The 16894-nt window shown below is 34.3% G+C and overlaps 2 protein-coding genes, 2 long non-coding RNA genes and 1 other non-coding gene across 5 annotated transcripts; 2 read left to right on the top strand and 3 right to left on the bottom strand.

Annotated features, from left to right (window-relative positions):
- Positions 1-996: 996 nt before the first annotated feature.
- On the bottom strand, positions 997-2382 carry LOC112706586 (uncharacterized). Its single transcript, XR_003155813.3, has 3 exons — positions 2230-2382; positions 2000-2155; positions 997-1501 (listed from the first exon to the last, which is right to left on the bottom strand). It is a non-coding gene; the product is annotated as an uncharacterized lncRNA (long non-coding RNA).
- Positions 2383-4089: 1707 nt separating this feature from the next.
- LOC112706584 (uncharacterized) lies at positions 4090-5243 on the top strand. The gene is made up of 3 exons (XM_025757970.3): positions 4090-4374; positions 4454-4679; positions 4771-5243. The coding sequence occupies exons 1-3, from the start codon at positions 4090-4092 to the stop codon at positions 5241-5243; spliced, it is 984 nt and encodes a 327-aa protein (XP_025613755.1).
- A 1975-nt stretch (positions 5244-7218) lies between these two features.
- On the bottom strand, positions 7219-8604 carry LOC112705141 (uncharacterized). The gene is made up of 3 exons (XR_003811538.2): positions 8452-8604; positions 8222-8377; positions 7219-7723 (listed from the first exon to the last, which is right to left on the bottom strand). It is a non-coding gene; the product is annotated as an uncharacterized lncRNA (long non-coding RNA).
- A 1707-nt stretch (positions 8605-10311) lies between these two features.
- Positions 10312-11465, top strand: LOC112706582 (uncharacterized). Its single transcript, XM_025757968.3, has 3 exons — positions 10312-10596; positions 10676-10901; positions 10993-11465. The coding sequence occupies exons 1-3, from the start codon at positions 10312-10314 to the stop codon at positions 11463-11465; spliced, it is 984 nt and encodes a 327-aa protein (XP_025613753.1).
- A 1975-nt stretch (positions 11466-13440) lies between these two features.
- On the bottom strand, positions 13441-14807 carry LOC112705140 (uncharacterized). Its single transcript, XR_003811537.2, has 3 exons — positions 14674-14807; positions 14444-14599; positions 13441-13945 (listed from the first exon to the last, which is right to left on the bottom strand). It is a non-coding gene; the product is annotated as an uncharacterized protein (transcript).
- Positions 14808-16894: the final 2087 nt, after the last annotated feature.

Raw genomic sequence — 16894 nt, 5'->3', positions numbered from 1 at the left:
GAGACAATGTTGACATGGAGGATTTAGCAGCTGCCGAGAGCGAACTCCCCAATACCTTTTCAGCCTCGTTTGCTTCATCAAGTGAGAAAAATCAAGGACGTCACAGTGCAACTAAAAAAAGCAATGATACTGCAGTGCTATCAAACCTAGCTGAAACGTTTAAAGCTGCGGTTGAGGATCAAGGAAAGCATGTGCAGGTGCTAGCTAATGCAATGTCCGGTGTTAATGAGCAAGTAAATCTTGGCCAAACGCTGAGGAGTCTTGGTTTTAACACAATGGAGATCGTGCAAATTGCAAAAAAATTTGTGCAGAATCCAGAATTGAAGGCAACCTTCTGGAGTTTGGATGAGGAAAAGGCGGCATTCGCTAGAGATATAATGGAAAACTTTTAGCTAGTGTTGGGTGTATTGCTAAATTTATGGAGATATTTTGGTAAACTTACTAGGGTATTCTGGTAAACTTAACAGACTTATTAATGTTTTGTTGTTTTTATCTTTTGTTAGACAATTGAACTGCACTGACTACATTGCAACTCTTTTATGCAGTCTGTTGAATTATGTTTGTATTGGGCAGTTTGTCTATGTCAATTTTCTGCTATTATATTACTAACTTATCCACTAGGTGAATCTTAACTGCATTATGCAATTTTGCACTTAAAACTGTGCAATCCCACAAAGCTTTATTCAATTCTGCATTATCTATGTTAACTTTTAGGTGAATTTTATTTGTATTGGGTAATTTTGCCCCATAACATACTCTAATAAGTATATGTAATTTTACTTATTCAACTTTTGCGTAGCATGTGTTGATTTTCTGCTATTCTGCACTTAAATTAATCAACAAGTCTAATGTATCTCTTATGTTAATTTCCTGCATAATATTTACAACCTGAGTTCTTAATTTTTGCACCTACATATTCATGAAAAGAAACCAAAATATACTCTTACAAGTTAAAAAAGGATACTATTAGCTAAAAACAGAAACAGCAAACCAAAATACATATAAAAGAAAGCACTTTCCATTGAATTTTCAATTTACATAAGTTCATTACAAGTGAAGGAACCAACAAACAATTGTGTATTTCCTAAAACTATACAAATATAACTCTTCTATTCTTATAGCTAATAACAAAATACAACCTTATTTAACAAGTTAAGCTACCACCCTGCGTGGTGGAATGAATGATTTACGAGAATGAAGATCGGCCCAATTATCAATCAAGAGAACATCTCCTTTCTGCCATGGAATAGCAACAGATTCTTCCTCAAGTAGTTTAAGACAATCATATACTACATTAGATGGTAATGGCTGGCCATCACCAAAGGTAACAGCCTTCACAGGATCATTCCTTTCATCCTCCCAGCCAGTGTATGTAGCCACCATGCTATTGAACCATATTTTCCGGTTTCTGCTCTTATCATACTTCACTGCTGGGATTGGACCCATGATTGTTTTCACCACATCTTCCAACCACTCAAACTTCATTCCTAGTTTAGTTGCCCTGCAAGAGTCTCATTCATATGAGCTATGCATGTTCTACAAAATAAGGCAAATTTATAACATAATTTGAAAAAAGATGAAACCTTTGCTCAGCTATGGTCTTATCTAAGGTCAAAAAGGTTGATTTCCAACCACAGCCAATTGGAGAATAAGGTACAGGAATTTTCAATCACAAAATTTAGAAACGGGATCAATCAAGACAGCTACTATAACCGGCTAAAACAGAGATTAGAAAAAAGAGGCATGACCAAACATGGCTCTTGTCAGCAACACAAATAAGAGAAATTTGATAAAAATTGGGAAAAAGTAAATAGGAAATATTACAAAACATAAGGGCAATAAACTATTAATACAAAACGCTTTGATTAATGCATAGAAAAGGGCAAAATTTTACTGTTTACGAATACGACCAAATCAGCAAAATTGCAAGGAACAAGTGAAATAGTCATGGATAAAAACAGTGATGAAAGAAGAAGATGGAATGGTTTCACTGACTCACCTTCAAGAGAGGCACAACACAAGACGGCCACGTTTAGATTTTAACAATCCAGACAGATTTTTATAAGCGATGCAAATTCACTGCCAACCATGGATGATTGGGAACCCTTGAACCCAATATCCTAAACCCAGAAACAAATCATCAAATACGCTAACCCTGCGAACACCCACACAACAATTAATAAGAAGAAGAAGAAGAAAGAAAGAAAAGAAGAACGGAAAGAGATTCACCTCAAAGAAGAAGAATCCTCGACAAAGAACAATCGCACAGAAAAGATCCAGCAAATGCCAAAGAAGGAGGAGGCCAACTAGGAAGAAGAGAGATTTCTGGGGGTAGGGTGGGAGGGGGTGGAAAGTGGAACCCTCGAACCAATTTGGGAAAAGTGTAATCTGAATAGCTTTTTTTTCTTTTATTTATTGATTTTTAATTCAAATTAAGGGGGTAAAATAGTCATTTTAATTGTGTAGTGTCTTGTTCTATGTAAACCAAACACAATGTTAGACATTATTGTAATATCATGTCCATCATATCCAAACGATATACATAAACACAAATATTTTATGTCTATGTCTCAAGTGTCTATGTCTTAATGTCTATGTCTTAATATATACACAAAACAAACGCAGCCTTAGGCTGCGTTTGTTTGATGTCCGTGTCTTACCAAGACATAGACACAGTGAGACGTGTCTATTGTTTGGATTCTGAGACACAGAAAGAAGAAGGACACGGTTACACACAAGCACACACAAGTTACATGTATTTCATGTCTCAGTAAAATGCTGAGACACGGATCAGAATCTTAATTTTCAGACGATTTTGTCCTCGTTAATTTTTTGATATTCCAAAAGAGTACCCTGCTTGTATGAAACCCTAAGAAGTAAAAATTTCTTGTGTAGCTGTTCTGCATCATCGAAGGTGTACCACCACTGCACATGGTCTATGTTTTCCGCCGACTCTCCTCTCTGATTACTGTATGCTGGGCTCTGGTCGCGGTGAGCTTCTGTTGCTACTCTGCCATCTTCGCCTCTCCATCTCATAGCCGTGATAACCTCAAACCCCAGCTGTGCTTCTGCTACGTGTCGAGTCTTTCATCCTCCGCTGCTGCAACATCTGTCCTCTCGGTGTGCTTTGCCTCGTTGTCTCTGGTATTTTTTCCTTTGTGAAGTTTCTTCTTTTAATTTTGATTATTGATCAGATGGGTTATTGTTGATTAATTGCTAATCCAGAATTTGGGTATGTGGACAATCGAATTGTATGTAAATCTGGGTATTTGGGTATTGTTCATTATTTATTTTGTTTTCATTTGAAATCTTCAATAGGCAATGGATAATTTCGGTGGTGGTTGTTTTAAATGCATTTTGAAGCTTGATAAGTTATTTTTCCTAATTGAAGAGGAAAAAGAATGGAAAAAGCCATGTGTCTAATTGAAAAAAACTTGTTATAAGTTATACTTGAGAAATTGTTCTCACCATCAAACATTATGGCCAACTATGCAGAAAAATCGTCAAAAAGAAAAGAGTTGCAGAAGGAATTGTTGCTGCTGTGATAAATAAAATTTTGTTACTGATCTGCTGATGTTATTAGTGCTGATTGTTGATAAAACTAGTGATAAAAATGTTGTTCTAATTGATGATTAATATGTTAATTAAATTGCTTATGAAATTAGTGATAGGTGAACTTTTTAATTATTATCTATTGAAGAATGCTAGAGGACAATTTATTTGCATTGTGTTTATAAAATTACTCATCAAACTGCTTACCAAGTTGTTTGCTATCATGATTTGTATTATGTGTTTGTAGAAATTATTAGGATTCTTCTTTTATGTATTTACTTGTTATTGTTTATTAGGAAGTGATGATGGATCGTTCTGAACAAATTAAGCTATGTGTTGGATATTACTGGATTATGAGAATGCAATTTGACACATTAATGCTGCTTTTTTTTAGTCACTCTATATATGTATATTAGGAATAGAAGGCGGGGTCATTCTTCGATTGGTCGAAGAGTGAACACATTGCCACTAAGGTGAGATGCATTAGATAATATCATTGGGGAGGGTGGAGATAGAAATTGCATATGGGAGTTAAGAATGAGTTTGAATGCATTTGCAACTTTATGTGAATTGCTACAAGTTCAAGGTGGACACGAAGATGGTCATGTTGGCATAGGCGAGCAAGTAGCTACTTTTTTAATCATATTAGCTCACCATACCAAAAATCGCAGCATACAGGTTAGGTTCTATAGGTCTGGTGAAACTATTAGTAGGTATTTTCACAAGGTATTGCGTTCAGTTTTGCGTGTCCAAAGTATCTTATTTGCAAAGGCAGACCCTCTACCGGAAGATTGTGTAGATCCCAGATGGAAATGGTTCAAGGTAGGTCGTGTATGTAGCTCTAATTTGTATTGGTCACGTTTACTCTGCGTGTAATAACTTTTTTTTTTACATTTGATAGGGTTGTCTAGGAGCATTAGATGGAACTTACATAGATGTCACAGTCCCGAAGAGTGATAAATCTAGATATCGGACGAGAAAATCTAGAATATCCACCAATGTCTTAGGAGTTTGCAATCGGAACATGAATTTCGTCTATGTCCTTAGCGGTTTGGAAGGATCGGCATCTGATTCAAGGGTACTTAGGGATGCTATTACTCGACGTAATGGCTTGAAAATACCTATTGGTATGTCTAAATTAATCTTTTGAAAAGAATAATAACTATTGAATATGAGAATTACAATATATTTCTTATATTTTTCATCCTTCCGTTTTAGGGTGTTATTACTTAGTGGATGCCGGCTATACCAATGGGAGAGGATTTTTATCTCCATATAGAAATGTTCGCTATCATGTGAATGAGTGGATTCAAGGTCATCGGGCACCACAAAATCGTCTAGAGTTATTTAATAAGAAGCACTCTTCAGCTAGAAATGTGATTGAGCGGTGCTTTGGGTTGCTTAAGAAAAGATGGGAAATTCTACGAAGTCCCTCGTTCTATCCTATTAGAGTTCAAAGCCACATTATTATTGCTTGTTGTTTGTTACAAAACTTTATTCGTATGAACATGGATGTTGATCCCGAAAAAGATGCAACTCTTGCGCCAGAACACATACCCGTAGGAGATGATACTATTGTTGATGAATGTGAAACAATTGATGTTGTGGAAAGTAGCCATGAGTGGACTCAATGGCGTGAGGACCTAGCAACCGAGATGTGGGAAATATGGAGGGGAGAACGTGGCGAGTAGAATTTTTATCTTTGCCGATTTTGTTATGTTTGCAATTGGCCTAGCCTATAAATTATTGTATTTGAATTCATTTCAGTTTTTTTCTTTGTGCAATATGTATTTGCCAACTCGGATTCATAATTTGTATTCCAATTAAACATATAATTAGACAAGGTCTTGTTTTAATTGTTTCAAAAGATGTCAAAATTCTAGAATTTTATTCAAATCTTTATAGTATGTTAATATTGTGCTACTGATTATTCTAATTAAACATATTTTAGTTTTATTTGCTATTAGATTTTAGTTTGCTGTAAGTAATTCTAAAGATAATTCTAATACCATTGAACTCTAATTTTGATAGTTATTATGCTGTCATGGTTTACTTTATTTGTTCTTATCTAGCAGCAAATGGCCTCCATACCCCGCCAATGGACTGAGCAAGAAACTGAACAGTTTGTGGTGTTTATGGAAGAATTGGTTGTTGAAGGCAAAAGGGCAGATGCCGGTCAATTTAAGCCAGGGGCATTTCAAAAACTAGCGGACAAAATGAATGAAAAGTTTTCTGGATGTGGTCTCACTGTTAAACACATCAGAAACAAGCACAAGCGGCTGAAAGAAAAATATATGTTTGTGGCTAAGATGTTGGGTTGTAGTGGTTTTGGGTGGAATTCCGAAAAGATGTGTGTTGAAGTGGATAGTAAACAAGTACCGGAAGCTTGGGGAAAGGTGTGCTCGTAATTTTTTCGCATTTATTAATTCTTCTTACAAGTACTCGTTCATATGAACATGTAATTTTTGACTTTGTTTTATGTTGTACAGGGTCGCAATGTTACACTCTACACTCCAGGCAAGCCATTTCCGTTGTTTGAACGTCTTGGGAACATTTTTGGCAAGGATAGAGCTACTGGTCTTGATGCATGCAGTGGAAAAGATGCTGAAGAAGATGTCACACCGGGCTCTACATTTGCTGCGGCCACAACAGATGGCTTTGGTTTAGGCGGAGACAATGTTGACATGGAGGATTTAGCAGCTGCCGAGAGCGAACTCCCCAATACCTTTTCAGCCTCGTTTGCTTCATCAAGTGAGAAAAATCAAGGACGTCACAGTGCAACTAAAAAAAGCAATGATACTGCAGTGCTATCAAACCTAGCTGAAACGTTTAAAGCTGCGGTTGAGGATCAAGGAAAGCATGTGCAGGTGCTAGCTAATGCAATGTCCGGTGTTAATGAGCAAGTAAATCTTGGCCAAACGCTGAGGAGTCTTGGTTTTAACACAATGGAGATCGTGCAAATTGCAAAAAAATTTGTGCAGAATCCAGAATTGAAGGCAACCTTCTGGAGTTTGGATGAGGAAAAGGCGGCATTCGCTAGAGATATAATGGAAAACTTTTAGCTAGTGTTGGGTGTATTGCTAAATTTATGGAGATATTTTGGTAAACTTACTAGGGTATTCTGGTAAACTTAACAGACTTATTAATGTTTTGTTGTTTTTATCTTTTGTTAGACAATTGAACTGCACTGACTACATTGCAACTCTTTTATGCAGTCTGTTGAATTATGTTTGTATTGGGCAGTTTGTCTATGTCAATTTTCTGCTATTATATTACTAACTTATCCACTAGGTGAATCTTAACTGCATTATGCAATTTTGCACTTAAAACTGTGCAATCCCACAAAGCTTTATTCAATTCTGCATTATCTATGTTAACTTTTAGGTGAATTTTATTTGTATTGGGTAATTTTGCCCCATAACATACTCTAATAAGTATATGTAATTTTACTTATTCAACTTTTGCGTAGCATGTGTTGATTTTCTGCTATTCTGCACTTAAATTAATCAACAAGTCTAATGTATCTCTTATGTTAATTTCCTGCATAATATTTACAACCTGAGTTCTTAATTTTTGCACCTACATATTCATGAAAAGAAACCAAAATATACTCTTACAAGTTAAAAAAGGATACTATTAGCTAAAAACAGAAACAGCAAACCAAAATACATATAAAAGAAAGCACTTTCCATTGAATTTTCAATTTACATAAGTTCATTACAAGTGAAGGAACCAACAAACAATTGTGTATTTCCTAAAACTATACAAATATAACTCTTCTATTCTTATAGCTAATAACAAAATACAACCTTATTTAACAAGTTAAGCTACCACCCTGCGTGGTGGAATGAATGATTTACGAGAATGAAGATCGGCCCAATTATCAATCAAGAGAACATCTCCTTTCTGCCATGGAATAGCAACAGATTCTTCCTCAAGTAGTTTAAGACAATCATATACTACATTAGATGGTAATGGCTGGCCATCACCAAAGGTAACAGCCTTCACAGGATCATTCCTTTCATCCTCCCAGCCAGTGTATGTAGCCACCATGCTATTGAACCATATTTTCCGGTTTCTGCTCTTATCATACTTCACTGCTGGGATTGGACCCATGATTGTTTTCACCACATCTTCCAACCACTCAAACTTCATTCCTAGTTTAGTTGCCCTGCAAGAGTCTCATTCATATGAGCTATGCATGTTCTACAAAATAAGGCAAATTTATAACATAATTTGAAAAAAGATGAAACCTTTGCTCAGCTATGGTCTTATCTAAGGTCAAAAAGGTTGATTTCCAACCACAGCCAATTGGAGAATAAGGTACAGGAATTTTCAATCACAAAATTTAGAAACGGGATCAATCAAGACAGCTACTATAACCGGCTAAAACAGAGATTAGAAAAAAGAGGCATGACCAAACATGGCTCTTGTCAGCAACACAAATAAGAGAAATTTGATAAAAATTGGGAAAAAGTAAATAGGAAATATTACAAAACATAAGGGCAATAAACTATTAATACAAAACGCTTTGATTAATGCATAGAAAAGGGCAAAATTTTACTGTTTACGAATACGACCAAATCAGCAAAATTGCAAGGAACAAGTGAAATAGTCATGGATAAAAACAGTGATGAAAGAAGAAGATGGAATGGTTTCACTGACTCACCTTCAAGAGAGGCACAACACAAGACGGCCACGTTTAGATTTTAACAATCCAGACAGATTTTTATAAGCGATGCAAATTCACTGCCAACCATGGATGATTGGGAACCCTTGAACCCAATATCCTAAACCCAGAAACAAATCATCAAATACGCTAACCCTGCGAACACCCACACAACAATTAATAAGAAGAAGAAGAAGAAAGAAAGAAAAGAAGAACGGAAAGAGATTCACCTCAAAGAAGAAGAATCCTCGACAAAGAACAATCGCACAGAAAAGATCCAGCAAATGCCAAAGAAGGAGGAGGCCAACTAGGAAGAAGAGAGATTTCTGGGGGTAGGGTGGGAGGGGGTGGAAAGTGGAACCCTCGAACCAATTTGGGAAAAGTGTAATCTGAATAGCTTTTTTTTCTTTTATTTATTGATTTTTAATTCAAATTAAGGGGGTAAAATAGTCATTTTAATTGTGTAGTGTCTTGTTCTATGTAAACCAAACACAATGTTAGACATTATTGTAATATCATGTCCATCATATCCAAACGATATACATAAACACAAATATTTTATGTCTATGTCTCAAGTGTCTATGTCTTAATGTCTATGTCTTAATATATACACAAAACAAACGCAGCCTTAGGCTGCGTTTGTTTGATGTCCGTGTCTTACCAAGACATAGACACAGTGAGACGTGTCTATTGTTTGGATTCTGAGACACAGAAAGAAGAAGGACACGGTTACACACAAGCACACACAAGTTACATGTATTTCATGTCTCAGTAAAATGCTGAGACACGGATCAGAATCTTAATTTTCAGACGATTTTGTCCTCGTTAATTTTTTGATATTCCAAAAGAGTACCCTGCTTGTATGAAACCCTAAGAAGTAAAAATTTCTTGTGTAGCTGTTCTGCATCATCGAAGGTGTACCACCACTGCACATGGTCTATGTTTTCCGCCGACTCTCCTCTCTGATTACTGTATGCTGGGCTCTGGTCGCGGTGAGCTTCTGTTGCTACTCTGCCATCTTCGCCTCTCCATCTCATAGCCGTGATAACCTCAAACCCCAGCTGTGCTTCTGCTACGTGTTGAGTCTTTCATCCTCCGCTGCTGCAACATCTGTCCTCTCGGTGTGCTTTGCCTCGTTGTCTCTGGTATTTTTTCCTTTGTGAAGTTTCTTCTTTTAATTTTGATTATTGATCAGATGGGTTATTGTTGATTAATTGCTAATCCAGAATTTGGGTATGTGGACAATCGAATTGTATGTAAATCTGGGTATTTGGGTATTGTTCATTATTTATTTTGTTTTCATTTGAAATCTTCAATAGGCAATGGATAATTTCGGTGGTGGTTGTTTTAAATGCATTTTGAAGCTTGATAAGTTATTTTTCCTAATTGAAGAGGAAAAAGAATGGAAAAAGCCATGTGTCTAATTGAAAAAAACTTGTTATAAGTTATACTTGAGAAATTGTTCTCACCATCAAACATTATGGCCAACTATGCAGAAAAATCGTCAAAAAGAAAAGAGTTGCAGAAGGAATTGTTGCTGCTGTGATAAATAAAATTTTGTTACTGATCTGCTGATGTTATTAGTGCTGATTGTTGATAAAACTAGTGATAAAAATGTTGTTCTAATTGATGATTAATATGTTAATTAAATTGCTTATGAAATTAGTGATAGGTGAACTTTTTAATTATTATCTATTGAAGAATGCTAGAGGACAATTTATTTGCATTGTGTTTATAAAATTACTCATCAAACTGCTTACCAAGTTGTTTGCTATCATGATTTGTATTATGTGTTTGTAGAAATTATTAGGATTCTTCTTTTATGTATTTACTTGTTATTGTTTATTAGGAAGTGATGATGGATCGTTCTGAACAAATTAAGCTATGTGTTGGATATTACTGGATTATGAGAATGCAATTTGACACATTAATGCTGCTTTTTTTTAGTCACTCTATATATGTATATTAGGAATAGAAGGCGGGGTCATTCTTCGATTGGTCGAAGAGTGAACACATTGCCACTAAGGTGAGATGCATTAGATAATATCATTGGGGAGGGTGGAGATAGAAATTGCATATGGGAGTTAAGAATGAGTTTGAATGCATTTGCAACTTTATGTGAATTGCTACAAGTTCAAGGTGGACACGAAGATGGTCATGTTGGCATAGGCGAGCAAGTAGCTACTTTTTTAATCATATTAGCTCACCATACCAAAAATCGCAGCATACAGGTTAGGTTCTATAGGTCTGGTGAAACTATTAGTAGGTATTTTCACAAGGTATTGCGTTCAGTTTTGCGTGTCCAAAGTATCTTATTTGCAAAGGCAGACCCTCTACCGGAAGATTGTGTAGATCCCAGATGGAAATGGTTCAAGGTAGGTCGTGTATGTAGCTCTAATTTGTATTGGTCACGTTTACTCTGCGTGTAATAACTTTTTTTTTTACATTTGATAGGGTTGTCTAGGAGCATTAGATGGAACTTACATAGATGTCACAGTCCCGAAGAGTGATAAATCTAGATATCGGACGAGAAAATCTAGAATATCCACCAATGTCTTAGGAGTTTGCAATCGGAACATGAATTTCGTCTATGTCCTTAGCGGTTTGGAAGGATCGGCATCTGATTCAAGGGTACTTAGGGATGCTATTACTCGACGTAATGGCTTGAAAATACCTATTGGTATGTTTAAATTAATCTTTTGAAAAGAATAATAACTATTGAATATGAGAATTACAATATATTTCTTATATTTTTCATCCTTCCGTTTTAGGGTGTTATTACTTAGTGGATGCCGGCTATACCAATGGGAGAGGATTTTTATCTCCATATAGAAATGTTCGCTATCATGTGAATGAGTGGATTCAAGGTCATCGGGCACCACAAAATCGTCTAGAGTTATTTAATAAGAAGCACTCTTCAGCTAGAAATGTGATTGAGCGGTGCTTTGGGTTGCTTAAGAAAAGATGGGAAATTCTACGAAGTCCCTCGTTCTATCCTATTAGAGTTCAAAGCCACATTATTATTGCTTGTTGTTTGTTACAAAACTTTATTCGTATGAACATGGATGTTGATCCCGAAAAAGATGCAACTCTTGCGCCAGAACACATACCCGTAGGAGATGATACTATTGTTGATGAATGTGAAACAATTGATGTTGTGGAAAGTAGCCATGAGTGGACTCAATGGCGTGAGGACCTAGCAACCGAGATGTGGGAAATATGGAGGGGAGAACGTGGCGAGTAGAATTTTTATCTTTGCCGATTTTGTTATGTTTGCAATTGGCCTAGCCTATAAATTATTGTATTTGAATTCATTTCAGTTTTTTTCTTTGTGCAATATGTATTTGCCAACTCGGATTCATAATTTGTATTCCAATTAAACATATAATTAGACAAGGTCTTGTTTTAATTGTTTCAAAAGATGTCAAAATTCTAGAATTTTATTCAAATCTTTATAGTATGTTAATATTGTGCTACTGATTATTCTAATTAAACATATTTTAGTTTTATTTGCTATTAGATTTTAGTTTGCTGTAAGTAATTCTAAAGATAATTCTAATACCATTGAACTCTAATTTTGATAGTTATTATGCTGTCATGGTTTACTTTATTTGTTCTTATCTAGCAGCAAATGGCCTCCATACCCCGCCAATGGACTGAGCAAGAAACTGAACAGTTTGTGGTGTTTATGGAAGAATTGGTTGTTGAAGGCAAAAGGGCAGATGCCGGTCAATTTAAGCCAGGGGCATTTCAAAAACTAGCGGACAAAATGAATGAAAAGTTTTCTGGATGTGGTCTCACTGTTAAACACATCAGAAACAAGCACAAGCGGCTGAAAGAAAAATATATGTTTGTGGCTGAGATGTTGGGTTGTAGTGGTTTTGGGTGGAATTCCGAAAAGATGTGTGTTGAAGTGGATAGTAAACAAGTACTGGAAGCTTGGGGAAAGGTGTGCTCGTAATTTTTTCGCATTTATTAATTCTTCTTACAAGTACTCGTTCATATGAACATGTAATTTTTGACTTTGTTTTATGTTGTACAGGGTCGCAATGTTACACTCTACACTCCAGGCAAGCCATTTCCGTTGTTTGAACGTCTTGGGAACATTTTTGGCAAGGATAGAGCTACTGGTCTTGATGCATGCAGTGGAAAAGATGCTGAAGAAGATGTCACACCGGGCTCTACATTTGCTGCGGCCACAACAGATGGCTTTGGTTTAGGCGGAGACAATGTTGACATGGAGGATTTAGCAGCTGCCGAGAGCGAACTCCCCAATACCTTTTCAGCCTCGTTTGCTTCATCAAGTGAGAAAAATCAAGGACGTCACAGTGCAACTAAAAAAAGCAATGATACTGCAGTGCTATCAAACCTAGCTGAAACGTTTAAAGCTGCGGTTGAGGATCAAGGAAAGCATGTGCAGGTGCTAGCTAATGCAATGTCCGGTGTTAATGAGCAAGTAAATCTTGGCCAAACGCTGAGGAGTCTTGGTTTTAACACAATGGAGATCGTGCAAATTGCAAAAAAATTTGTGCAGAATCCAGAATTGAAGGCAACCTTCTGGAGTTTGGATGAGGAAAAGGCGGCATTCGCTAGAGATATAATGGAAAACTTTTAGCTAGTGTTGGGTGTATTGCTAAATTTATGGAGATATTTTGGTAAACTTACTAGGGTATTCTGGTAAACTTAACAGACTTATTAATGTTTTGTTGTTTTTATCTTTTGTTAGACAATTGAACTGCACTGACTACATTGCAACTCTTTTATGCAGTCTGTTGAATTATGTTTGTATTGGGCAGTTTGTCTATGTCAATTTTCTGCTATTATATTACTAACTTATCCACTAGGTGAATCTTAACTGCATTATGCAATTTTGCACTTAAAACTGTGCAATCCCACAAAGCTTTATTCAATTCTGCATTATCTATGTTAACTTTTAGGTGAATTTTATTTGTATTGGGTAATTTTGCCCCATAACATACTCTAATAAGTATATGTAATTTTACTTATTCAACTTTTGCGTAGCATGTGTTGATTTTCTGCTATTCTGCACTTAAATTAATCAACAAGTCTAATGTATCTCTTATGTTAATTTCCTGCATAATATTTACAACCTGAGTTCTTAATTTTTGCACCTACATATTCATGAAAAGAAACCAAAATATACTCTTACAAGTTAAAAAAGGATACTATTAGCTAAAAACAGAAACAACAAACCAAAATACATATAAAAGAAAGCACTTTCCATTGAATTTTCAATTTACATAAGTTCATTACAAGTGAAGGAACCAACAAACAATTGTGTATTTCCTAAAACTATACAAATATAACTCTTCTATTCTTATAGCTAATAACAAAATACAACCTTATTTAACAAGTTAAGCTACCACCCTGCGTGGTGGAATGAATGATTTACGAGAATGAAGATCGGCCCAATTATCAATCAAGAGAACATCTCCTTTCTGCCATGGAATAGCAACAGATTCTTCCTCAAGTAGTTTAAGACAATCATATACTACATTAGATGGTAATGGCTGGCCATCACCAAAGGTAACAGCCTTCACAGGATCATTCCTTTCATCCTCCCAGCCAGTGTATGTAGCCACCATGCTATTGAACCATATTTTCCGGTTTCTGCTCTTATCATACTTCACTGCTGGGATTGGACCCATGATTGTTTTCACCACATCTTCCAACCACTCAAACTTCATTCCTAGTTTAGTTGCCCTGCAAGAGTCTCATTCATATGAGCTATGCATGTTCTACAAAATAAGGCAAATTTATAACATAATTTGAAAAAAGATGAAACCTTTGCTCAGCTATGGTCTTATCTAAGGTCAAAAAGGTTGATTTCCAACCACAGCCAATTGGAGAATAAGGTACAGGAATTTTCAATCACAAAATTTAGAAACGGGATCAATCAAGACAGCTACTATAACCGGCTAAAACAGAGATTAGAAAAAAGAGGCATGACCAAACATGGCTCTTGTCAGCAACACAAATAAGAGAAATTTGATAAAAATTGGGAAAAAGTAAATAGGAAATATTACAAAACATAAGGGCAATAAACTATTAATACAAAACGCTTTGATTAATGCATAGAAAAGGGCAAAATTTTACTGTTTACGAATACGACCAAATCAGCAAAATTGCAAGGAACAAGTGAAATAGTCATGGATAAAAACAGTGATGAAAGAAGAAGATGGAATGGTTTCACTGACTCACCTTCAAGAGAGGCACAACACAAGACGGCCACGTTTAGATTTTGACAATCCAGACAGATTTTTATAAGCGATGCAAATTCACTGCCAACCATGGATGATTGGGAACCCTTGAACCCAATATCCTAAACCCAGAAACAAATCATCAAATACGCTAACCCTGCGAACACCCACACAACAATTAATAAGAAGAAGAAGAAGAAAGAAAGAAAAGAAGAACGGAAAGAGATTCACCTCAAAGAAGAAGAATCCTCGACAAAGAACAATCGCACAGAAAAGATCCAGCAAATGCCAAAGAAGGAGGAGGCCAACTAGGAAGAAGAGAGATTTCTGGGGGTAGGGTGGGAGGGGGTGGAAAGTGGAACCCTCGAACCAATTTGGGAAAAGTGTAATCTGAATAGCTTTTTTTCTTTTATTTATTGAATTTTTAATTCAAATTAAGGGGGTAAAATAGTCATTTTAATTGTGTAGTGTCTTGTTCTATGTAAACCAAACACAATGTTAGACATTATTGTAATATCATGTCCATCATATCCAAACGATATACATAAATACAAATATTTTATGTCTATGTCTCAAGTGTCTATGTCTTAATGTCTATGTCTTAATATATACACAAAACAAACGCAGCCTTAACTCTTGACAAAGTAACAAAGTTGTCCATAGGTGAATACTGATTTTGGTAAGTAAAGTCTTACATATGATAATAATTTATCACATAATGAAATATCTAAGTTTTTCAATATGTTTCTCCTCTTATATAGTATCCCGTCAGCTAATAATGTCCACGTTGCATTCTAAATACAATTTGATTTGCTAACACTATTAGATATCAATAACATCACAAATAGTTTTCCCAATTAATCTCATAATAACCAAATAACATTAACATTAACAGACACATAGTATGAAACTAAAGAATTAAAAAAAATACCTACCTATTTTTAAATTGGATGACAGTTGCATCTTTAAGATTGAAGAACATCTTTATGCCATGCATGGAATTTTGTAGGACTTTACTTGAAATGAACAAATAAAAATAATCTATAAACAAATAAAATCATAGATAACTTTACTAAGATTAGGTACAGACAAATTTATGATTATAAAATATTGCAATCTATTATAAAATAAACAAACAATTTCCGTAACTTGGTAGTGTCCATAAACGTATCACTCGTATACGTACACACAAATTGTCGATTGTAGGATTAATGTCAGCAATTTTGTGAATATCGGCCATTGGAATAAGTAGAGAGGTAAAGAAAGGGATTGATGTACTTTAAATTGTGATGCTTTACATCTCTCATAACTTATACTTTTATAGTTGCATCATAATTAAATTTTTTAAAATTTGTTTGACTTTAATTTAAAATTTAAATAATAACAAACTAAGTAAAACAACCCAAACTTAAAATTTGAAAATAACAACTTAAACAAATAATAATTTAAAAACTCTAAACTAACGTAAATTTTTTTAAAACTCTAAATTTTTTTAAAATAATTTATGTAGCTGCAATATAAAAAAAATCAACAAAATTTAAAAAAATGCTAAAAAGAATTAACAAATTTTTAAAAAATAGTGTTAAAATGTAAAAAATAACAATTTGAGTAAAATAATTTAAAATATAAAAAATAACAACATCTCTCGTAACAATCTAAAATTTTAAAAATAACAACTTAAGTAAAACAATCCTAACAAATAAAATAATTTAAAATTTAAAATTTAAAAAATAACAATCTAAGTAAAACAACCCAAACTTAAAATTTGAAAATAACAACCTAAGCAAATAATAATTTATAATTTATAATTTATTTATAATTGATATTTATAAATATAAACAAATATAAATATAAAAATTTCTAATGACGGCACCTAAGCAAATAAACTTTCAGACTCAACGTATGAGCGCCTCATCAGCAAATGAGCTCCCCATTTGTATTTGTATTTGTATTTGTATTTGTATACTATACTATAAAGATAAAGATATAAAGATATAAAGATAAAGATTTAAAATTTAAAATTTAAAAAATAATAACCTAAGTAAAACAACCCAAACTTAAAATTTGAAAATAACAACTTAAACAAATAATAATTTATAATTTATTTATAATTGATATTTATAAATATAAATAAATATAAATCTAAAAATTTCTAATGACGACACCTAAGCAAATAAACTTTCAGACTCAACGTATGAGCGCCACGTCAGCAAATGAGCTCCCCATTTGTATACTATAAAGATTGTATACTATAAAGATAAAGATAAAAAATAACAACATCTCTCATAACAATCTAAAATTTTAAAAATAACAACTTAAGTAAAACAATCCTAACAAATAAAATAATTTAAAATTTAAAATTTAAAAAATAACAATCTAAGTAAAACAACCCAAACTTAAAATTTGAAAATACAACCTAAGCAAATAATAATTTATAATTTATAATTTATTT

This window comes from Arachis hypogaea, chromosome 8 (genome assembly GCF_003086295.3).
Source record: "Arachis hypogaea cultivar Tifrunner chromosome 8, arahy.Tifrunner.gnm2.J5K5, whole genome shotgun sequence".
Classification (NCBI taxonomy): domain Eukaryota; kingdom Viridiplantae; phylum Streptophyta; class Magnoliopsida; order Fabales; family Fabaceae; genus Arachis; species Arachis hypogaea.
The sequence above is the reverse complement of the archived record's forward strand: the minus strand, read 5'-3'. Positions and strand labels throughout refer to the sequence as shown.